This window comes from Mobula birostris, chromosome 9, assembly GCF_030028105.1.
Source record: "Mobula birostris isolate sMobBir1 chromosome 9, sMobBir1.hap1, whole genome shotgun sequence".
Classification (NCBI taxonomy): domain Eukaryota; kingdom Metazoa; phylum Chordata; class Chondrichthyes; order Myliobatiformes; family Myliobatidae; genus Mobula; species Mobula birostris.
In genome coordinates this window covers 2,331,289-2,356,511 of record NC_092378.1, presented here as the reverse complement: position 1 = coordinate 2,356,511, position 25,223 = coordinate 2,331,289, and the positions used below count along the sequence as shown (strand labels likewise).

General features: G+C 48.7%; 1 protein-coding gene across 2 annotated transcripts in view; it reads right to left on the bottom strand.

The window, feature by feature from the left end:
- syt10 (synaptotagmin X) overlaps positions 1-25,223 on the bottom strand; it is an 83,877-nt gene that overhangs the window by 25,449 nt on the left and 33,205 nt on the right. The window contains exons 2-4 of one of the 2 annotated variants that reach the window (XM_072269310.1): positions 15,623-15,631; positions 11,242-11,614; positions 4,761-5,319 (exon numbers count right to left, since the gene is read on the bottom strand). In XM_072269310.1, coding sequence (XP_072125411.1) covers positions 4,761-5,319; positions 11,242-11,614; positions 15,623-15,631 — 941 coding nt within the window. Of the gene's footprint in view, positions 1-4,760; positions 5,320-11,241; positions 11,615-15,622; positions 15,632-22,027; positions 22,035-25,223 lie in introns of both variants that reach the window. The other variant, XM_072269311.1, reaches the window with a different exon arrangement.

Here is a 25,223-nt window from a genome sequence, read left to right as displayed (position 1 = left end):
ATCAGACTGATTAATTCACACTGACACAATGATATTTCTAAGCTATATTGACTGTTCTGTTATATATCTTACTGTACATACTGTTTATTACAAATGACTATAATTTCCACATTGCACATTCAGACGGAGAAGTAACATAAAGATTTTTACTCCTCATGTATGTGAAGGAGTGCAAGAAATAGTCAATTCAATTCAATTCAAACTGCCTAGAAATTCCCTATCACATAGCCCTCTATTTTTCTAAGCTCCATGTACCTATCTAAGAGTCTCGTAAAAGACCCTATTGTATCTACCTCCACCACCGTTGTTAGCAGTGCATTCCACTCTCTGTGTGAAAAACTTACCCCTGACATCCCCTCAGTATCTATTTCCCAGCACCTTAAAACTATATCCCATCATGTTAGCCACTTCAGGGGAAAAGCCTCTGGCGATCCACACAATCAATGCCTCTCATCACCTTTTATACCTCTATCAAGTCACCTCTCATCCTCTGTCGTTCCAAGGAGAAAACATAGAAACATAGAAAATAGGTGCAGGAGTAGGCCATTCGGCCCTTCGAGCCTGCACCGCCATTTATTATGATCATGGCTGATCATCCAACTCAGAACCCCGCCCCAGCCTTCCCTCCATACCCCCTGACCCCCGTAGCCACAGGGCCATATCTAACTCCCTCTTAAATATAGCCAATGAACTGGCCTCAACTGTTTCCTGTGGCAGAGAATTCCACAGATTCACCACTCTCTGTGTGAAGAAGTTTTTCCTAATCTCGGTCCTAAAAGGCTTCCCCTCTATCCTCAAACTGTGACCCCTCGTTCTGAACTTCCCCAACATCGGGAACAATCTTCCTGCATCTAGCCTGTCCAATCCCTTTAGGATCTTATATGTTTCAATCAGATCCCCCCTCAATCTTCTAAATTCCAACGAGTACAAGCCCAGTTCATCCAGTCTTTCTTCATATGAAAGTCCTGCCATCCCAGGAATCAATCTGGTGAACCTTCTCTGTACTCCCTCTATGACAAGGATGTCTTTCCTCAGATTAGGGGACCAAAACTGCACACAATACTCCAGGTGTGGTCTCACCAAGGCCTTGTACAACTGCAGTAGTACCTCCCTGCTCCTGTACTCAAATCCTCTCGCTATAAATGCCAGCATACCATTCTCCTTTTTCACCACCTGCTGTACCTGCATGCCCACTTTCAATAACTGGTGTATAATGACACCCAGGTCTCGTTGCACCTCCCCTTTTCCTAATCGGCCACCATTCAGATAATAATCTGTTTTCCTATTTTTGCCACCAAAGTGGATAACTTCACATTTATCCACATTAAATTGCACCTGCCATGAATTTGCCACTCACTCAACCTATCCAAGTCACCCTGCATCCTCTTAGCATCCTCCTCACAGCTAACACTGCCACCCAGCTTCGTGTCATCCGCAAACTTGGAGATGCTGCATTTAATTCCCTCATCCAAGTCATTAATATATATTGTAAACAACTGGGGTCCCAGCACTGAGCCTTGCGGTACCCCACTAGTCACCGCCTGCCATTCTGAAAAAGGTCTCGTTTATTCCCACTCTTTGCTTCCTGTCTGCTAACCAACTCTCCACCCACACCAATACCTTACCCCCAATACCGTGTGCTTTAAGTTTGCACACTAATCTCCTGTGTGGGACCTTGTCAAAAGCCTTTTGAAAATCCAAATATACCACATCCACTGGTTCTCCCCTATCCACTCTACTAGTTACATCCTCAAAAAATTCTATGAGATTCGTCAGACATGATTTTCCTTTCACAAATCCATGCTGACTTTGTCCGATCATTTCACCGCTTTCCAAATGTGCTGTTATCACATCCTTGATAACTGACTCCAGCAGTTTCCCCACCACTGACGTTACGCTAACCGGTCTATAATTCCCCGGTTTCTCTCTCCCTCCTTTTTTAAAAAGTGGAGTTACATTAGCCACCCTCCAATCCTCAGGAACTAGTCCAGAATCTAACGAGTTTTGAAAAATTATCTCTAATGCATCCACTATTTCTTGGGCTACTTCCTTAAGCACTCTGGGATGCAGACCATCTGGCCCCGGGGATTTATCTGCCTTCAATCCCTTCAATTTACCTAACACCACTTCCCTACTAACATGTATTTCGCTCAGTTCCTCCATCTCACTGGACCCTCTGTCCCCTACTATTTCTGGAAGATTATTTATGTCCTCCTTAGTGAAGACAGAACCAAAGTAATTATTCAATTGGTCTGCCATGTCCTTGCTCCCCATAATCAATTCACCTGTTTCTGTCTGCAGGGGACCTACATTTGTCTTTACCAGTCTTTTCCATTTTACATATCTATAAAAGCTTTTACAGTACGTTTTTATGTTGCCTGCCAGTTTTCTCTCATAATCTTTTTTCCCCTTCCTAATTAAGCCCTTTGTCCTCCTCTGCTGAACTCTGAATTTCTCCCAGTCCTCAGGTAAGCCACTTTCTCTGGCTAATTTGTATGCTTCTTCTTTAGAATTGATACTATCCCTAATTTCTCTTGTCAGCCACGGGTGCACTACCTTCCTTGATTTATTCTTTTACCAAACTGGGATGAACATTTGTTGCAGTTCATCCATGCAACCTTTAAATGCTTGCCATTGCGTATCCACCGTCAATCCTTTAAGTGTCATTTGCCAGTCTATCTTAGCTAATTCACGTCTCATACCTTCAAAGTTACCCCTCTTTAAGTTCAGAACCTTTGTTTCTGAATTAACTATGTCACTCTCCATCTTAATGAAGAATTCCACCATATTATGGTCACTCTTACCCAAGGGGCCTCTCACGACAAGATTGCTAATTAACCCTTCCTCAATGCTCAAAACCCAGTCCAGAATAGCCTGCTCTCTAGTCGGTTCCTCGACATGTTGGTTCAAAAAACCATCCCGCATACATTCCAAGAAATCCTCTTCCTCAGCACCTTTACCAATTTGGTTCACCCAATCTACATGTAGATTGAAGTCACCCATTATAACTGCTGTTCCTTTATTGCACACATTTCTAATTTCCTGTTTAATACCATCTCCGACCTCACTACTACTGTTAGGTGGCCTGTACACAACTCCCACCAGCGTCTTCTGCCCCTTAGTGTTACGCAGCTCTACCCATATCGATTCCACATCTTCCCGGCTTATGTCCTTCCTTTCTATTGCGTTAATCTCTTCTTTAACCAGCAACACCACCCCACCTCCCCTTCCTTCATGTCTATCCCTCCTGAATATTGAATATCCCTGAACGTTGAGCTCCCATCCCTGGTCACCCTGGAGCCATGTCTCTGTGATCCCAGCTATATCATAATCATTAATAACAATATGCACTTTCAATTCATCCACCTTATTACGAATGCTCCTTGCATTGACACACAAAGCCTTCAGGCGCTCTTTTACAACTCTCTTAGCCCTTATACAATTGTGCTGAAAAGTGGCCCTTTTTAATGCTTGCCCTGGATTTGTCGGCCTGCCACTTTTACTTTTCTCCATAGTACTTTTTGTTTCTACCCTCACTTTACACCCCTTTGCCTCTCTGCACTGGTTCCCATCCCCCTGTAGTGAACTAACCTCTTCACGCCTAGCCTCTTTAATTTGATTCCCACCCCCCAACCATTCTAGTTAAAAGTCACCTCAGTAGCCCCCGCTAATCTCCCTGCCAGGATATTGGTCCCCCTAGGATTCAAGTGCAACCGGTCCTTTTTGTACAGGTCACGCCTGCGCCAAAAGAGGTCCCAATGATCCAAAAACTTGAATCCCTGCCCCCTGCTCCAATCCCTCAGCCACGCATTTATCCTCCACCTCATCGCATTCCTACTCTCACTGTCGCGTGGCACAGGCAGTAATCCCGAGATTACTACCTTTGCGGTCCTTTTTCTCAACTCCCTTCCTAGCTCCCTATATTCTCCTTTCAGGACCTCATCCCTTTTCCTACCTATGTCATTGGTACCTATATGTATCATGACCTCTGGCTCCTCACCCTCCCACTTCAGGATATCTTGAACACGATCAAGTTCACGAGAAGGCCAAGTTCACTCAACCTATTTTCATAAGGAACGCTCTCCAATCCAGGCAACATCCTTGTAAATCTCCTCTGCACTCTCTCTATAGTATCCACATACTTCCTGTAGTGAGGTGACCAGAACTGATCTCAGTACTCCAAGTGGGATCTGACCAAAGTCTTAAATAGCTGTAACATTACCTCTCGGCTCTTGAACTCAATCCCATGAAGGCCAACACACCTTATGCCTTCTTAACAACAACATCAACCTGTGCAGTTGGACACGGACCCCAAGAGTCTTACTATTAATATTATATCCTGTCTTCAAATTGATCTGGGTTGAACTCCACCTGCCATTTCTCAGCCCATTTCTGGGGTGACCAGAACTGAATACAGTATCTGTGGGTCACCGACTGTAACCGGCTGATTCAGGAACAGCTTCTTCCCCTCTGCCATCAGATTTTTGAATGGACATTGAACCCATGAACTCATTACTTTCTTTATTTCTGTTTCTCACTACTTATTTAATTTAATTTAAATATATATACTCACTGTGCTTCACAGTTTTTTTCTATATTATCATGTACTTCATCGCACTGCTGCCGTAAAGTTAACAGGTTTCATGACATCTGCCGGTGATAGTAAATCTGATTCAGTTATTTGGTGTGTATCTGGACCTTCTCAGTGGTCTAGCAGCTGCCTCACCAGTGACTGGGGAACCGACAACAACCATACTCACTGATGTGACGCAGATGATGTCCCTCCAGATGGTGTCCTCCTTGGGAAGCTCGAGAAGCTCGAACAGATTGTCGGTGACCACCTCGCCAACCAGGTCGTGCCTGGAGAACCGGTCAAAGTCAAACACACTGAAATGCAGCTTTCGGTTGTTCAGATGGTCGAAGGGCACGGGGAACTGGAAGCTCTCGTTGAAGCTGGGGTTCAGCGTCTTCCTGTGGACCCGAGTCTGGAACTTCTTTTTCCGATCAGGTAGGAGATAAATTTTAACGTATGGATCTGAGGTTCCGGAATCGTCTTTTGCTGGCAAGTCCAAGCATTTAAGGATCGTCACAATTAGGTTCTCGTTCTCGTAGTCATATCCCAGAGTAAAGTTTAACTTTCCACTGGTCTTCAGCTCCTCCTTCTCACCGTCCCGTGAGTCAACTGACTTCTGTTTGTACAGCTCGGGTTTGATGCGGCCGATGCTGGTGGTGGTCTCTCCCCGGGGCAGGCTGTCTGAGCTGAAGTCAACACTGGTGACATGCATCTGCCTTGGGAGGTGTCTCCTGAAGGAGTTATGCCTGCGGACACAGAAGGAGACAAATCAGTCTCAAATTCACACCCCTCCCTGGGATCAGGACCTACTCACAGCAGGAAGAGCTGCTGACGAACAGCCCCAGGGAGCTGGGTTCGATTCCCACCTCAGGTGCTGTCTGGATGAAGGTTGCATGTTCTCCTTGTCCTCTGAGTTTCCATAAGACCATTATTAAGCCATTCGGCCCATCAAGTCTGCCCCACCATTCAATCATGGCCATTTATTACCCTCTTATTATTCTTATTTGCTGCCTTTCTCCCCGTAAACTTTGACACCCAGACAAATCAAGAACCTATCAACCTCCACTATATATACTCAATGACCTGGCTCCCACAGCCGCCTGCAGCAATGAATTTCACTGATTCACCTCTTCTGTCTAAAGACACATTCCTCATTTCTGAGGCTGTACCCTCTGGTTTTAGACTCACCAACTACAGGAGACATCCTCTCCAGTGGTGAAGGGTCTTGGCTTGAAACATTGACTGTTTATTCATGTCCATTGATGCTGCCTGACCTGCTGAGCTCCCCCAGCATTTTGTGTGAGTTGCTCTCCATATCCACTCTATCTACGCCTTTCAGTATTCAACAGATTTTAATAAGATTTCCCCTCAATTCTTCTGAACTCCAGTGAGTACAGGCTCAGGGCCATCAAACACTCCTCAAATGTTAACCCTTTCTTTCCCAGGATCATACTCGTAAACCTCCGCTGGGCCCTCTCCAGTGCCAGCATATCCTTTCTGAGATAAGGGGCCCAAAACTGCTTAAATACACCTAATGAGATAGCGTGGAGTGACATTTGCAATTTCCTTGTCTTCCAGAACCATGCCAGAATCTAGTGATTCTTGAAGGTTTATTACTAATGTCTCCATAATTTCTTCAGCTACCTACTTTAGAACCCTGGTGTGTAGTCCATCTGGTCCAGGTGACTTTTCTACCTTTCAGACCTTTCAGCTTCTCAAGCACCTTCTCTGTAGTAATAGCACTTACACTCGAATTTCCGTCGTACTGCTAGTGTATTTCAATATGAAGACTGAGGCAAAATATTTACTGTTTGTCCACCATATCCTTGTCCCCATTACTACCTTGCCAGTGTAATTTCCAGTAGTCCGATATCTACTCTTGCCTCTCTTTTACTCGTTATATATCTGATAAAACTTTTGGTATCATTATTGATATTATTGGCTAGCTTAAATTCATTAATCACACAGGAGAAAATCTGCATATGCTGGAAATCAAGGTAACACACACAAAATACTGAGAAACTCAGCAGGCCAGGCCGCATGTCCAGAAAAGAGAAGTAAACAGTTGATGTTTCGGGCCAAGACTCTTCATCAGGACTCAATAGACAATAGACAATAGGTGCAGGAGTAGGCCATTCGGCCCTTCGAGCCAGCACCTGATGAGTCTTGGGTCTCGGCTGCAAACGTTGACTGTTTACGCTTTTCCATAGATGCTGCCTGGCCTGCTGAGTTCCTCCAACATTTCGCGTGCGTTACCTTCATAGTTCATCTTTCCAGTCCTTATGGCATTTTTAGTTGCCTTCTGTTGGTTTTTAGAAACTTCCCAGTCCTCTAACTTCCTGCTAATTTTTGCTCTATTACATGCCATTGCAACTCTGCTGTCATCCCATCTAGTGTCCCCCTCCAATCAACTTTGGCCTGCTCCTCTCTCATGCCTCTGTAATTCCCTTTACTCTACTGTAATACTGACACATTTGACTTTAGATTCTCCCTCTCAAACTGCAGGGTAAATTCTATCATATTACGATCACTGCCTCTTGAGGGTTCCTTTACCTTAAGCTCCCTAATCAAATCCAGTTCATTACACAACACCCAGTCCAGAATAGCTGATTCCCTAGCGGGCTTAATTACAAGCTGCTCTGAAAAGCCATCTTGTAGGCATTCTAGAGATTTCCCCTCTTAGAATCCAGCACCAACCTGATTTTCCCAATCTACCTGCATATTGAAATCCCCCATGACTATTGTAACATTGCCCCTTTGACATGCATTCTCTATCTCCTCTTGAAATTTGTAGCCCACATCCTGGCTACTGTGTGGAGACCTGTATAGAACTCCCACCAGGATCTTTTACCCTTGCAGTTCCTTAAATCTACCCACAATGATTCTACATCTTCAGATCTTATGTCAACTCTTTCTAAGGATTTGATTTCATTTCTTACCAGCAGAGCATGCCACCCCCTCTGCCTACCTGCCTCTCCTGTCAATACAATATGCCACCCCCTCTGCCTACCCGCCTCTCCTGTCGATACAATATGTGAAACTCCCAACCTTAACCCACTTTCAGCCGCAACTTGGTGATACCCACACAGTCATACCTGCCAATCTCTAACTGTGCTACAAGATCATCTATCTTATTCCAAATACTGCATCCTTTCAAATATAACACCTTCAGTCCTGTATTCATCAGCCGTTTCGATTTTGTCCCCATGTTACATTTCACCTCATCCCACTGACTGCAATTTTGCCCCATCATCTGCCTGTCCTTCCTGAAAGAGTCACTACACACAGCCTCTGCTTGTATATCAACTGCCCCATCCTCAGCCCTATCACTCAGCTTCCCAACCCCCTGACAAATTATTTTAAACCCTCACCAACAGTTCTAGCAATCCTGCCCACAAGGATATTGGTTCCTGAGGTGTAAACCATCCCTTTTGGGTCATAACTTCCCCAGAAGAGGTCTCAATGATCCAGAAATAGGAAACCCTGTCCCCTGCACCAGTTCCTCAGCCACACATTCATCTGCCAAGTCATCCCATTCCTACCCTCACTGCTGTATGGCACAGGCTGCAGTCCAGAGATGACTACCCTGGAGATCCTGTTTTTCAACTTGCTAACTAGCCCCCTAAATTCTCTCTTCAGGACCTCTTCCCTTTTCCTACCCATGTCATTGGTGCCAATATGTACCAAGACTTCTGACTGCTCACCCTCCCCCTTTAGGATGCTATGGACTTGATCTGAGACATCCCTGTCCCTGGCACCAGGGAAGCAGCCTACTATCCCGGTCCACGGAATTCCATGTCTATGGAATGTCCAATCACTTCTGCAGTTCTCTTCTCTGCACTTCCATTCTGTGTCACAGAGCCAGGGCCAGACTCAGTGCAGGGACCTAGTTGCTATGGCTCCCCCATCCCCCCCACCAACATAGGTCATCCCCCTCAACAGTATCCAAAGCAGTATTCTTATTATTGAGGGGAACAGCCACAAGGGTACTCTGCTCTGGCTGCCCATTTCCCTTCCCTCTCCTGACAGTCACCCAGCTACATTCTGCAACTCAGGGGTGACTACTTCCCTGTACCTCCTTTCTATCAGCTCCTCAGCCAAAGATTATCGAGTTTGCTGACACATTCTCTGAGGAGCTGCAGCTCGGTGCACCTGTACATGTGGTTGTCCAGGAGGCTGGAGATCTCCCAGAATTCCCACATCCCACATGAAGAGCACAGCACAGCCCCTGGAGCCATCCTCAGTGCACTTTGCACTAGCAGACAAAGAATGAAGAATGAAGAAGAAAAAACTTACCTGATATGTTCCTCACCCAAGCCAGATGAGCCAAAGTCTTCTCACTCTGACACTGGTCGACTCACACAATGGCCACTCCACCCGTCCCTACTTTACTTTTATTTGCATTTGCTACTGAATTGCTGTTCGATTAGGCCACTGGAAAACAGCAAAAGCCCGCTAATGCTCCGTTTATAAATCTCACTCACAGACCTGTGAGTTGCCTCCTCTCTCAATCCAAATTCAATTGAGCCACTGGAAAAGAAAGCCAAAATCCTGCAAATGTTCCTTTTTAAAATCTCACCCACGGACCTTAACTATTAGGGAAACCTGCATGAGGACTTGCAAGTCCCTTTGTACCTCCCCCATATCCCAATAATGTCGCCGGTCAGTGAGTGAATTCAAACTTCTGTAAATTATTCCCAGTGGCTAAGGGGTAGATTCTGCAGGGAGCTGAGAGGAAGTGAATAGGATTAAATGGGATTGGTGTAAATGGGTCAGCACAGACTCAAAGGGCCAAAAAGTCTGTTTCCATGCTTTATCTCTCTGGTTGTATGCGATGGAGGTTACAGCTCACTGGATTTGTAAAAAGTTCAGCTTAATGATGAGCTTTATTTGTCACATGTACTTAAAATCATTGAAACCTAAAGGAGGGGCAGTAGATGCCAAGGTCTTCACTCAGCTCCCCCACCCTCACCTTCTCACTCACCACAAGTAACCGCAGAGAGTCGTGGACACAGTTCAGCACATCGGGGAAACCAGCCTCCCCTCCATGGACTCTGTCTACACTGCTCACTGCCTCAGTAAAGCAGCCAGCGTAATCACAGACCCACCCACCCCGGACATTCTCTCTCCTCTTCTCTCCCATCGGGCAGAAGATACAAAAGCCTGGAAGTACCTATCACCAGGCTCAAGGACAGCTTCGACCCCACTGGTACACGACTATTGACTGGTTCCCTAGTATGAGGAGATAGACTCCTGACCTCACAATCTCAATCATTATCACCCTGCACAGTACAGTTTGCCTGCATGCAGTTCCTCTGTAGCTGTTACACTTTATTCTGCATTCTGTTACTGTTTTCCCTTGTTCTACCTCAATGCACTGTGTAATGATCCGATCTGTATGAACAGTGTGTAAGACAGGTTTTTCACTGTATCTTTGTACAGGTGACAATTATAAACCAATTTACCAGTTTAGTTTACCCCACAGTAACCCAATTGCTCTAACATTTGACATCAAAGTGCTTTCTGTGAAAAAGAGCAATGCACACAAAATGCTGGAGGAACCCAGCTGGTCTGGCAGCATCTATGGAGGGGAATAAACAGTCGATGTTTAGGTCCGTGACCCTTCATCAGGAAGGGAGACAAAGTCCAAATAAAGTTGGGGTAGGCAATCTCCAATACCATTACATCATTTCTTAGAAAATTTCTCCAAGTGCAGTCTGACCACTGGCTTATAAAGCCTCAGCATTACACCCTTTTTCTATATCCCAGTCCTCTCAAAATCAATTCCAAATTTGTTCATCTTTAAGGAATCCTGAACTAGGACTGAATGAGTACAGAGAAAATTTACAGGGGTGTTGCTGGGATATGAGAGCAAGATTGATTAGGTCAGGACGTTATTCCCTGGAGCGTAGAAGAATAAGGGGAGATTTGATAGAGGCATACAAAATTATGAGGAATTCATGAGGTAAATGCAAGTAATACACACAAAATGCCGGAGGAACTCAGCAGTCCTGATAAGGCGTCTCAGCACAAAACGTTAACTGTTGACTCTTTTCCATAGGTGCTGCCTGCTGAGTTCCTCCAGCACTCTGTGTCTATTACTTTGATCTCCAGTATCTGCAGATTTTCCCATGAAGGTAAATGCAAACAGGCTTTTTCCATGGAGTTGGGTGAGAATACAAGAGGTCATGGGTTAAGAGTGAAAGGTGAAATGTTTAAGAGGAACAGCTTCACTCGGAGGGTGGTGAGTGTGTGGAATGAGCTGCCGGTGGAAGTGCTGCTTGCAGGTATGATTTCAACATTTCAGAGAGGTTTGGATAGGTACATGAATGAGAGGGTTTGGAGGTCTATGGTCCCGGTGCAGGTTGATGGGACTTGGCAGAAAGATATTCCATGTCTCCCAAGTTCCTTTGTACCTCCAATTTCTGAACTAGCTCCATTAGAAAATAGTCTATGCTTTTATTCTTTCTATCAAAACGTATGTCCATACATTTCCCTACACTACTTCCCATCTGCCACTTCTTTGCCCATTGTCCCAGTCTTTCAGTAAACTCCCTGTTTCTTCGACACTATCTTCCCCTCCACCTAACTTTGGATCATCCTCCAACTTGGCCACAAAGCCATCGATTCCGTCCTCCGTGTTCCTCAGGCTGTGCCCCTTCACTCACCTGGAGGATGAGGTAGGCTCTGTAGTCTGCCTCTGCACCCGGGTGTGTTTCAGCAGATGTTCTCTGAGGGCAGCCTGTACCTCTGCCGGGATGTCAGGAGAGGTATGGCTGATCTTCATGGGGGTAGCCAGTAACACCACAGAGTTCTTCCTGTTCTCCCTGACCTCCTCAGCTTCCTTTTTCTCCGGAGCTTCCTCGGGTTCGGGTTCGGGGTCATGGCTGGGCGCTGGCTGAGGGATGTTATTGGCATCAGATGTCAGACCTTTGTTCTTCCAGTGCGGCCAGCATAGCTTCCAAAACACAAACAGTGACACTACCAACAGGGCAAGAGCACAGAAACTGACGACCACCGCAAGCAGACTGACTGAAATGTCTACAGGCAAGCAGAAAGTCCGAGTGAAACACACAGCACAGCGGACAGCCGACAGACAGGGAGGAGAGAGAAAAGGAGATGATGTGAGATCAGTGCCCCTGCCAGGTCTCGCATCCAAAGATTCATACAGTTCAAGTTTCAAGATTCAAGATACAAGATTGTTCAATGTCATTTCCAATACACGAGTGTAAAGGAGAATGAAATAATTGTTACTCCAGATCCGATACAGCACAAAAAAAAGATAAAGAACACAAAAAATAAGAATTAAAAAAACATAAGGACATTCTTGCTATTGAGAGAGTGCAACATAGGTTCACAACGTTAATTCAGGGATGGCGGAACTGTCATATGTCGAAAGATTGGAGCGACTGGGCTTGTATACACTGGAATTTAGAAGGCTGAGAGGGGATCTTATTGAAACATATAAGATTATTAAAGGATTGGACACGCTGCAGGCAGGAAGCATGTTCCCGCTGATGGGTGAGTCCAGAACCAGAGGCCACAGTTTAAGAATTAGGGGTAGGCCATTTAGAACGGAGTTGAGGAAAAACTTTTTCACCCAGAGAGTGGTGGATATATGGAATGCTCTGCCCCAGAAGGCTGTGGAGGCCAAGTCTCTGGATGCTTTCAAAAAAGAGATGGATAGAGCTCTTAAAGATAGTGGAATCAAAGGTTATGGGGAGAAGGCAGGAACTGGATACTGATAGTGGATGATCAGCCATGATCACAGTGAATGGTGGTGCTGGCTCGAAGGGCCGAATGGCCTACTCCTGCACCTATTGTCCATAATAAATATAAAAATGTAAGATAGTTTATATATATTGATTGATTATATGTCCACAAAGTGACAAAGTGTTTCTACATAAGGTGACTCTGACAGGTTGGGGTGTGGAGGGGTGGATTACAGGGTGGAGGTCCAGGAATGGCTTCACATATGAAGAGTGTTTGATGGCTCTGAGCCTGTATTCACTAGAATTCAGAAGAATGAGGGGTGACCTCATTTAAATCTATGGAATGGTGAAAAGTCTTGACAGAGTGGATGTGGAGAGGATGTTTCCTATGGTGGGAGAGCCTCAGACCAGAAGATATTGCCTCAGAATAGAGGGGCATCCTTTTAGAAAGGAAATGAGGAGGAATTTCTTTGGCCAGAGAGTGGTGAATCTGTGAAATTCTTTCCCAGAGGCCAAGTCTTTATGCACATTTAAGGCAGAGGTTGATAGTTTCTGGATTGGTCAGGGCATGAAGGCAGGAGATTGGGGCTGAGAGGAAAATTGGATCAACCATGATGAAAAGGTGGAGCAGGCACAATGTACCAAATGGCCTAATTCCGTTCCTAGATCTTATGGCCTTATGGAGGTGTTGATCTGCCTTACTGCTTGGGGAAAGTATTTTTGAGTCTGGGGGTCCTGGCGTGGATGCCGTGTAGCCTCCTCCCTGATGGGAGTGGGACAAACAGCCCATGAGCAGAGTATACAGGCTCCTTCATGATGTTACTTGCTCTTTCCCGGCACCTTTCTGAATATATGTTCTTGATGGTGGATAGGCTGGTGCTGGTGACGACTACCCATCGCAGAGCCACCCTGTCCGCCACAGTGCCATTCCCATACCAAGCAGTAATGCAGCTTGTTAGGGTGCTCTCCACTGTGCATCTGTAGAATGACTTGTGTACAGATGCACAAAGTCAAGCTCTCTTCAGCCTGCTCCGAAAGTAGAGACACAGCTTTCTTGACTGAGTATGATGTGTTCTGGGACCATGAGAGGTTGTGTGAGATGTGCACGCCAGAGATAGACTCAGCAGCACTTTCACACACTCTCCAGTGGCTGCCAATTGAATGGGAACAAGACAAGGCCATTCAGCCCATTGTGCTGTCCTGCTCTCCCATTTTGGTTCACCATCTGCACTCTTGATATCTGTACCCCACAGCACAACACCAATGCAGACAAGCAAGGTTGAAACTTTGCCCACAACATGTCCCTTGTTTGTTCTCACCTTCTCTCACCATCAACACCTTCCAGCATGCTGTGGGGATAATTTAGAACAGGGGTTCCCAACCTGGTATCCACAGACTATTTGCTTAATGGTATTGGTCCATAGCATAAAAAGATTGGGAACCCCTGATTTAGAGGGTAAATTGGGATTTCTTAATCCTACATCACCTCCAGTCTGGATCTGAGTTTACCTCAACCTCAGTAAAGAGACTGTGATCGTAGGTCATCACAAGGTTAATGGGACAAGCTCTCCGACAGGCAGAGGGAACGGTTCAAAGATGTGCTCAAAGCTTCCCGAAAAATAATCAGAATCAGGATTAATATCACTGGCATACATTGTAAAATGTGTTGTTTTGCAGCAGCAGTACATTGCAATACATAACAATAAAAACTATAAATTACAATCAGTATATGTAAAAATATTCAATTAAATTAAGTAGTGCAAAAAGAGAGGGGGGAAAGTGTTCATGGGTTCATTGTTCATTCAGAAATCTGATGGTGGAGGAGAAGAAGCTGTTCCTGAAACACTGAGTGTGGGTCTTCAGGCTCCTGTACCTCCTCCCTGATGGTAGCAATAAGAGGGCATGTCCTGGGTGCTGGGGTCCTTAATGACGGGTGCTGCCCTTTTGAGGATGTCCTCGATACGAGGGAGGCGAGTACCCATGATGGAGTGGACTGCAGCTTTTTCCGACCCTGTGCAGTGGCGCCTCCGTACCAGATGGTGATGCACCCAGTTAGATTCAACATTCCCACTGACTCCAGGAAACCCCCGGCACAAGAGTATCCATGGAGAGGGGAGATCCTGAAGGCACAGAGAGCCCAGCAGAATGGCAGGAGGTGACCAAGGGCTCACGGACACCCTGCCCCCTGTCCTGCGCAGGCATTTCCTCTCCCGTCTGCATGTCTCACATTGGTTCAGCACCCACCCAGGAACTATAGGGCTAGAGGGGAAGGTAGACATACTCACTTCATGGAAGAAAGAGAGGTTTTCGAGAGCAATAGTATGACCCTCCCTCAGCACCACCTCTCTCACAGTGTGACCCTCCCTCAGTACCACCCCTCCCACAGTGTGACCCTCCCTCGGTACCGCCCCTCCCACAGTGTGACCCTCCCTCGGTACCGCCCCTCCCACAGTGTGACCTTCCCTCGGTACCGCCCCTCCCACAGTGTGACTCTCCCTCAGTACCACCCCTCCCACAGTGTGACCTTCCCTCAATACCACCCCTCCCACAGTGTGACTCTCCCTCGGTACCGCCCCTCCCACAGTGTGACCTTCCCTCGGTACCGCCCCTCCCACAGTGTGACCCTCCCTCGGTACCGCCCCTCTCACAGTGTGACCCTCCCTCGGTACCACCCCTCCCATAGTGAGACCCTCCCACAGAGTGACTCTCCCACAGTGTGACCCTCCCTCAGTACCACCCCTCTCACAGTGTGACCCTCCCTCGGTATCACCCCTCCCACAGTGTGACTCTCCCTCAGTACCATCCCTCTCACAGTGTGACCCTCCCTCGTTACCACCCCCCCCCACAGTGTGACCCTCCCTCAGTACCATCCCTCCCACAGTGTGACCCTCCCTCGGTATCACCCCTCCCACAGTGTGACTCTCCCTCAGTACCATCCCTCCCACAGTGTGACCCTCCCTCGTTACCACCCCCCCCCCCACAGTGTGACCCTCCCTCGGTATCACCCCTCCCACAGTGTGACTCTCCCTCAGTACCATCCCTCCCACAGTGTGACCCTCCCTCAGTACCACTCCCTTTTATTACCAAAAGTATAAAACTTTATTTACAAACAAATACACAAACTACAAACATTCAGTATTTTCAAGACAGTGAATAAATTCAATTAAAAATATGATTACTACTGTCTATAGAACAGTCAATTCCCTGGGGAGCTCCCTCTCCAAGGACGGCCGGTACGAACGTCTGCTTGGAAGAGGGGCAGACAGTCGGCCCTGGCAGAACCCTTGACTTTCCACCGCCTAGGTCCGTGAATGGCCATCTTGGCCACCAGGCCCACCAGTAGATCCTCCTCACAGCCCGTTCCCTTCCATACTGGGTGCCCGTATGAGGAGCACGGGACTGAGAGCAACCAGAACCTGAGCAGCAGCCCCTTCAGATACTCCCACAGGGGCTGCAGCCTCTCACACTCCAAATAAACGTGGTACACTGACTGCTCCCGGCCACAGAATGGACAGGTGGACGGGGTGTCAGTGAACCTGTTGCACGGTACTGCCCTGCGTAACACCTCCCACCCCAGGACGCCAATGTACAGGGGAAGGACGCCTGTATAAAGAGATTTCCACTGGGGACCTCCTCCGCTGCCAGGTGGTAACATGGGCTACCAAGGTGAGCCCGGTCGGTAGACGAAGGCAAGGAAAGGACAGGTGTGCAAGAACAGCCCATACAAGAAATGCTATGTATTGTGTGGAGCATCATGTAGCACCCTGTCTGGACGAGACCTGACCCCATACACTCAACAGCTCTCAGTAAAACAAGGCTGTTCCCTCAGAGCGGAGTGGCTGATGCTGTCTGCTGGAAGCTGCACGGCCTCCTGCAGGCAGTGTCCCCGGCGCAGAAAGTTTGTCACCGACACATACTGTCTCAGAGGATGGTCACTGTACGGGTATCTCTGCAGGATCCTGTGTGGAGAGCCACCAGCTGGGCGCACAGTCACACCAACGACTGACTGCCCTCCGCAATCGGAACACTCAGGCCTGCAGCAGAGACTCAATGCCTCCAATTGCCTCAGAGGTCCACCAGCCTCTTCTGGGTCCTGAAGACAAAAGCAGTGGCTGGGACCAAAATAATCAGCCGGTACCACACCATGGAGACGACCAGCTGACCTTCCCCGGTATGAGATCGCACGAAGGAGTCCTAGACAGCGTCCCAGCCGGACAGAGATTCTGTCTCCAAACCCGCCAGTTCACCGGCCAGGCCTCTTCCGTCGAGCTCAGGTAGACCCCCAAGTACAGCAAAGGATCTCATCCCCTCTGGTAGGGAGCCCACCTGCCACTGACCCACTAAGAGACCCGAACACACTTCCCAGTTGAGCTTTGCAGAGGACGTGGCCGAGAAGATCGGCTGGCAGTCTTGCATTTCCCTGCAACTCAACTGGCCGGTGACCATGAGGAGGACATCAATGGCGTAAGCTGGAAAGACAAGCCTCCATACCTGGTTCACGTAGAAACCAGACCCGTTAATCTCTTATGGAGAAGGCCCAAGAATGACTCCACGCAGAGTACAACTGCCCTGATGTGGGGCACTGCTGACGTATCCCCCTCCCAAAGCACAAGGGAGCTGTCAACGACCCATTAACCTTAACAAGGCACTCTGTAGCAGTGTACAACATTTGGATGCGGGCCACAACATATGGCACAGAGTCCCAAACGCTCGCAGAGTCCCAAAAAGGTACTCGTGGTCCAGCCTGTAAAACGCTTTCTCTTGGTCAAGGAAGAGAAATGCGACTGACAGACCAGCCTCTCGACACAGGTAAATCAGATCCCAGACAAGGTGGATATTGTCCTGGATCAACCACCCTTGGACTGTGTAGGACTGGTCAGGGCAGGCCTCTCGTGCCAGCACAAAGCCCAGATGATTGGCCACTGCCCGGGCAAAATCTTGTACTCCGCACTGAGGAAAGATACTGGGCATCAGTTCCTCAGGCAACAGAGATCCCCTCCTTTGGCAACAGGGTTACCACTGTTCTGCACCAAGAGAGGGGCATCTCAACCATCACCACGCTCTCCCCCAATACCCCTGCACCCTGCATAATCAGCCCCTAGGATGTCCCAGAAGGCTCAGAGAGATTCAAAGGTCAACCCGTGGACTTTCCTCGCTGCTGCTGGTTGAGGGCACTGGTCAGCTCCACCAAAGATAGCGTGCATCAAGCCGCTCAGCACCCCCAGGGCTGACCCTCACCACGTCCTCCCACACAGCCCTGTGTGCATCCTTGTTTCATGGGTCCGGTGAGAAAAGAGCCTCATAAAAGGAATGAACTTCCTCAACAATTCTCGCCGGATCCGTGACGGAGGAGACATCCTCTGCCAGCAACTCCACTAACTGCCTGCGGACACCCGTCCCCCTCGAGAGAAAGCGTAGGAGGGGGGCAGGGGTGGTCCAGATCCTGCAGCATCCGGACCTGCGACCTCACATAAGCACCTCGGGACCTCTCAAGCTGCAGGTGTCAGTGCCTCCTCCTTCCTCTGGTACTCATCCCAAAGGGGCTGCTCTCCACTAGTCATCCCTGGCAGGGACTCCAAGTCGATCAGCTCGTTCTCAAGCCAGTCGTTCCCGGACAACCACCGCTTGGTCAGCCCGATAGCCTATTCCTGGCAAAACAGTCAGATGTTCATCCCAGTTTGGCAAAAGAATAAATCAAGGAAGGTAGTGCACCCGTGGCTGACAAGAGAAATTAGGGATAGTATCAATTCCAAAGAAGAAGCATACAAATTAGCCAGAAAAAGTGGCTCACCTGAGGACTGGGAGAAATTCAGAGTTCAGCAGAGGAGGACAAAGGGCTTGATTAGGAAGGGGAAAAAAGATTATGAGAGAAAACTGGCAGGGAACATAAAAATGGACTGTAAAAGCTTTTATAGATATGTAAAAAGGAAAAGACTGGTAAAGACAAATGTAGGTCCCCTACAGACAGAAACAGGTGAATTGATTATGGGGAGCAAGGACATGGCAGGCCAATTGAATAATTACTTTGGTTCTGTCTTCACTAAGGAGGACATAAATAATCTTCCAGAAATAGTAGGGGACAGAGGGTCCAGTGAGATGGAGGAACTGAGCGAAATACATGTTAGTAGGGAAGTGGTGTTAGGTAAATTGAAGGGATTGAAGGCAGATAAATCCCCAGGGCCAGATGGTCTGCATCCCAGAGTGCTTAAGGAAGTAGCCCAAGAAATAGTGGATGCATTAGTGATAATTTTTCAAAACTTGTTAGATTCTGGACTAGTTCCTGAGAATTGGAGGGTGGTTATGTAACCCCACTTTTTAAAAAAGGAGGGAGAGAGAAACCGGGGAATTATAGACCGGTTAGCCTAACGTCGGTGGTGGGGAAACTGCTGGAGTCAGTTATCAAAGATGTGATAACAGCACATTTGGAAAGCGGTGAAATCATCGGACAAAGTCAGCATGGATTTGTGAAAGGAAAATCATGTCTGACGAATCTCATAGAATTTTTTGAGGATGTAACTAGTAGAGTGGATAGGGGAGAGCCAGTGGATGTGGTATATTTGGATTTTCAAAAGGCTTTTGACAAGGTCCCACACAGGAGATTAGTGTGAACTTAAAGCACACGGTATTGAGGGTAAGGTATTGATGTGATAGAGAATTGGTTAGCAGGCAGGAAGCAAAGAGTGGGAATAAACGGGACCTTTTCAGAATGGCAGGCGGTGACTAGTGGGGTACCGCAAGGCTCAGTGCTGGGACCCCAGTTGTTTACAATATATATTAATGACTTGGATGAGGGAATTAAATGCAGCATCTCCAAGTTTGCGGATGACACGAAGCTGGGTGGCAGTGTTAGCTGTGAGGAGGATGCTAAGAGGATGCAGAGTGACTTGGATAGGTTGGGTGAGTGGGCAAATTCACGGCAGATGCAATTTAATGTGGATAAATGTGAAGTTATCCACTTTGGTGGCAAAAATAGGAAAACAGATTATTATCTGAATGGTGGCCGATTTGGAAAAGGGGAGGTGCAACTTGACCTGGGTGTCATTATACACCAGTCATTGAAAGTGGGCATGCAGGTACAGCAGGCGGTGAAAAAGGCGAATGGTATGCTGGCATTTATAGCGAGAGGATTCAAGTACAGGAGCAGGGAGGTACTACTGCAGTTGTACAAGGCCTTGGTGAGACCACACCTGGAGTATTGTGTGCAGTTTTGGTCCCCTAATCTGAGGAAAGACATCCTTGCCATAGAGGGAGTACAAAGAAGGTTCACCAGATTGATTCCTGGGATGGCAGGACTTTCATATGAAGAAAGGCTGGATGAACTGGGCTTGTACTCATTGGAATTTAGAAAATTGAGGGGGGATCTGATTGAAACGTATAAAATCCTAAAGGGATTGGACAGGCTAGATGCAGGAAGATTGTTCCCGATGTTGGGGAAGTCCAGAACGAGGGGTCACAGTTTGAGGATAAAGGGGAAGCCTTTTAGGACCGAGATTAGGAAAAACTTCTTCACACAGACAGTGGTGAATCTGTGGAATTCTCTGCCACAGGAAACAGTTGAGGCCAGTTCATTGGCTATATTTAAGAGGGAGTTAGATATGGCCCTTGTGGCTATGGGGATCGGGGGTATGGAGGGAAGGCTGGGGCAGGGTTCTGAGTTGGATGATCAGCCATGATCATAATAAATGGTGGTGCAGGCTTGAAGGGCCGAATGGCCTACTCCTGCACCTATTTTCTATGTTTCTGTTTCTATGTTTCTATGTGATACCTGCCCACATCCCACCAGAGCCTCAGGAAGGGGAAATTTCCCTGATCCTCCTGCCAGGTCCTCCAAAGCTGACGGAACGAATCTCGGAACCAGCTGTCCTCCAGCAGCTGGTTGTTGAAATGCCAGTATGTGAACTCTACCCATTCAGTTCTGCCCACACTAGGTGGCGGTCTGAGCACACAACTGGCCGCACGGAGGCAGCCAACGCCCGGGAGATGTGTGCCCTGGAGATGTACAGTTGATCAATCCGCGAGCCTTCAACTCTTCTGTACCTCCTTGAGAAAGCACAGAGGTCAGGGTGAAGACTCCGAAATATCGTCCAAGTCTGAGGATACAACCAACTCCCGTAACCGTCTTACTGATGCTTGACTACTCTGAGGACCAGTGTGATCCCTTTCCACGAGGGTGCAATTGAAATCACTCCTACAATTACGCATTTGCTCTGATCTATGAACCCAGCAACGTAAACATCTCTTAGAACAGGCGTAACTGCATTGAGTCAGGCTCAGGGGTGTACACGTTTACAAAATGCATCGGCACACCATCGTGGCGCACGGCTAGGTGAAGTAGGTGGCCTGGCACGAGGTCCTGAACTGGCAAAACCGCAGGCTGGAAAAAAAGGGTCAACAAGATGGCCACCCCGCTGGAAGTGGAGATGAGGTGACTCATGTGGACACCTCCCCCCCACCCCCCACACATCCCTCGGCATTTCAGGAGCCAGGTGGATTCATCTCCTGGAATGGTGCAGGTTTCCTGCAGGAATCTCACCACATATCACCCGTCCCAGAGGACAGAGAGATCATGGAATCTGCGGAGAGCCCCCCACCACCTCTGGCATTAAGGGTGGCAACACTTAACCTCACGACTCACTTTATTGAGACCCCTCACCAGAGGCCCTGGGAGAAGCAGAGCTCTCCTTCAACCCCTTTCCCGTCTTCGCCCCACAACCCTTCTCCAGGGTCTCCAGGAGTCTCTGAAACTGGTGCCTCTACAGGTCACATCAACTCCCTTCCCCTTCTTCTGTAGGACAGTTCGGATAGGCTGAATGACCCTCTGCAGACCCAACCTTCCATCAGCAGCCAACTGGGTCTTAAATGGTTTCCTGCAGTAGTCCTTCACAAACTGTGGGATCTCCTTCAGAGAGATGGACTGTGACTCGGTGCTGGGGTCAAGCAAGTCTACCATCTGTGCTTCAAAAGAGTCCTCCTTTTTCCTCTTCACCGTGGCCACCATCGTCCCCGTGCCGAAGAAGTCTTCAGTGTCCTGCCTCAATGATTACCATCCCATTGCACTCACATCCATCACCATGAAGTGTTTCGAGAGGCTCGTCATGAGGCACATCAAGACCCTGCTGCCCTCCTCACTGCAGTTTGCGTACCGTCCCAACCGTTCAACAGACGACGCCATTGCCATCACCCTCCACCTGGCCCTAACCCACCTGGACAAAAAGGACACGTACGTTCGAATGCTATTCATAGACTTCAGTTCAGCATTCAACACAATCATTGCTCAGAAACTGATTGAAAAGCTGAGCCTACTGGGCCTGAACAAATGGATCCTAGACTTCCTGACTGGGAGACCTCAGTCAGTCCGGATTGGAAGCAGCATCGCCAACACCATCACACTGAGCACGGGGGCCCCCCAGGGCTGTGTGCTCAGTCCACTGCTGTTCACCCTGCTGACCCACGACTGTGCTGCAACACACAGCTCGAACCACATCATCAAGTTCGCCGATGACACGACCGTGGTGGGTCTCATCAGCAAGAACGATGAGTCAGCATGCAGAGAGGAGGTGCAGCAGCTAACGGACTGGTGCAGAGCCAGCAACCTGTCTCTGAATGTGGACAAAACAAAAGAGACGGTTGTTGACTTCAGGAGGACACGGAGCGACCACTCTCCACTGAACATCGACGACTCCTCCGTAGAGATCGTTAAGAGCACCAAATTTCTTGGTGTTCACCTGGCGGAGAATCTCACCTGTTCCCTCAACACCAGCTCCACAGCAAAGAAAGCCCAGCAGCGTCTCTACTTTCTGTGAAGGCTGAGAAAAGTCCATCTCCCACCCCACCATCCTCACCACATTCTACAGAGGTTGTATTGAGAGCATCCTGAGCAGCTGCATCACTGCCTGGTTCGGAAATTGCAGCGTCTCGGATCGCAAGACCCTGCAATGGATAGTGAGGTCAGCTGAGAAGATCATCGGGGTCTCTCTTCCCACCATTACAGACATTTACACCACACGCTGCATCCGCAAAGCAAACAGCATTATGAAGGACCCCACACACCTCTCATACAAACTCTTCTCCCTCCTGCCATCTGGCAAAAGGTACCGAAGCATTCGGGCTCTCACGACCAGATTACGTAACAGTTTCTTCCCCCAAGCCATCAGACTCCTCAATACCCAGAGCCTGGACTGACACCAACCTACTGCCCTCTACTGTGCCTATTGTCTTGTTTATTATTTATTGTAGTGCCTGCACTGTTTTGTGCACTTTATGCAGTCCTGGATAGGACTGTAGTCTACTGTAGTTTTTGTGTTTTTTCTTACGTAGTTCAGTGTAGTTTTTCTATTGTTTCATGTAGCACCATGGTAATGGAAAACATCTCATTTTTACTATGTTCTGTACCAGCAGTTATGGTTGAAATGACAATGAGAAGTGACTTGACTTGACTTGACTAACGGGAGATCTGACCACAGACTCTATCTCATACCCAGGACCAGTGACAGAGGGAGGCCCCACCACCTCTCGATCCAGAATCCCTCAGTACGTCCAATGCTCTCGTCACCCGCCAAGCAGGCGTCAGCCACACCTGATGAGACCACGTCCCTCCTCACACTAACTGTAGCTGCTGGTCCTACCCTATCCCCAGGTCCAGTGACAGAGGGAGGCCCCACCACCTCTCGATCCAGAAACCCTCCCACAGCCAGGATATGAGCTTGCTGGATCAAACCCACCTCCACATCCTTGTCACCCTCCCCGGAATCAGCACTGGGAGAGTCCCCAACCTCCTCACCCCTCGGGAGATATTCCCTCCGATTAGCCGTGTGGGATGGCGATTCTGGGTGTCTCCGGTTTCCCTCGTGGACTACACACTCCTCAGCAGGGCACTTGACCTTAATTGAGGCAAGAATCTGGGAAACCAATCCCACTGGTGACCCCTGTTCTCCAGGGCTTTGCCCATCCCCAGGGAATACGCTCCCTGAGTGTGCAGTCTCAATCAAAGACGTCTGCCTCCCCACACGGCCCCTCTACAGTGGCACCGCTCCCCAGCCTGGAGGACACATGATCAGGAGATGCCATCCCAGCAGAGGGCCCCTGAAGGACAGGGCTATCCTCAGCTCTGGGGGAAAATACTCCACACATACAGCCTCAACCGGGGGTAAATCCTCCTCCTCCTCTTGTGGCCCCTGATCTCCAGTCTCAGGGGACACATCCCTCTGTCGTTTCAGGCCGCAGATATGCTGAGGCTAGCTGACCTCCATTTCAGAGGCGTCCTCAGCCTCCGACACCACCTCCCCTCCCTGACTTCCCCAGATGCTTGCTTTATTGAACTGAATTGACTTATTACTTACATCCTTCATATACATGAGGAGTAAAAATCTTTACTTTACGTCTCCGTCTAAATGTGCAATTTATAGTAGTTTATAATAAATAGCATGTACAACAGGACAGTCAATGTAACATAGAAATACAGTCTGATGGCCTGGTGGAAGAAGCTGGCCTGGAGCCTGTGGGTCCTGGCTTTTATGATGCGGTACTGTTTCCCGGATGGTAGCAGCTGGAATAGATTGTGGTTGGGGCTGGATTTCAGGAGCCACAAGACCCTCCAGGCTCGGTTCAACAGCAACAAGCTGCTCCTTCTCGGGGGGAGAAGCCTTCAGATGCCTCTTATTCTTTTTCACCTTCCTGTCCCCACTTGAACTCACCCCTCACTGTCACCCGCCCTGTCTCCAACGACGACCTCCACAGCCGATGGCCCGTTGGGGGGGAGCGGACAACAGGGTGGACAGGGAGGGGACAGAAGGGTGGAGGAGGCAACAGGCGGGAGGGGACAACAGGGTGGATGGGGGAGGGGTGTCAGCAGTGGGGAGGGGTGTCAGCGGGGGGGAGGGGTGTCAGCGGGGGGGAGGGGTGTCAGCCGGGGGGAGGTCCAGCTGTATCACCCTGTGCCTCCGAGGCAGAGTTGGCAGCCGGACAGTTCAGGCAATTCTTCGGACTAGGCCCGAACTCTTTACAGGCGTGGCACCTCAGGCGTCCTGTAGCCCACAGGGTGGTATAATAATGCCCCTCAAAATATACCTGAAGCTGCCTCTTGGCACCCCAACCCTGCTCTAGCTGCATAAGCAGACAGCGCTGGAATGAGAATGGGTGCTCATAACCCTGAGGAGGTGCCCTGTACCCTACCGGGGTTATTTTCAAACGCACCTCGCTGATGGAGTGCAGGTAGGGGGATGAGGACCTTGTCAGGGACGTTGGAGAGTAGTCCCACCTGTATGGGGGCCAACACCAGCTCCACCTGCATAAAAACTCTCCCCACCCTTAACCCCGACTCAGGGCCAAAAGCACACCACTCGCCAACTTCATATAGAAAATAGTCTTCCCGTTCAAAACCGCTTCACAGCAATGCCCTCGCGGCCTCCAACAGTCTCCGCCATGGTCTTTATGGCAGCATTCCTAGCGACTGAAGTAGGCACAGTACACGGTAAAGCATTCTTTAAAGTTATTAATTTGAACGGGTGGTCCTCCCCGTGAGCTGCAACTCCCAACACCGCAGCCTCCGCATACAACTTCAGCACAGACATCTTAGGGCACCCACCATGACACAGTTCGAATTCAGAAGGTCAACACCTCCACTGGGATACTACACAGTCTACACCCAGCCGAACACCAGCAAACAGTCAAAAAGAAACAGCTCAGAGACGAGACGGGACGGGACAGGAGGGGAGAAAGGAAGAGCTCAGAGACGAGACGGGACGGGACACGAGGGGAGAAAGGAAGAGCTCAGAGATGAGACGGGACGGGACAGGAGGGGAAAAACAAGTGGATAGACAGGGAAGTCATGCGGTGTTAAAAAACCCCAGCACTGTCTGTGCACCTGTGAACAATGAAAGCTTTTCCTGGCCAGTCCACTGCTCCTCTTGCCATTCCGAAGTCGGAAGTCCTCTTCAGCC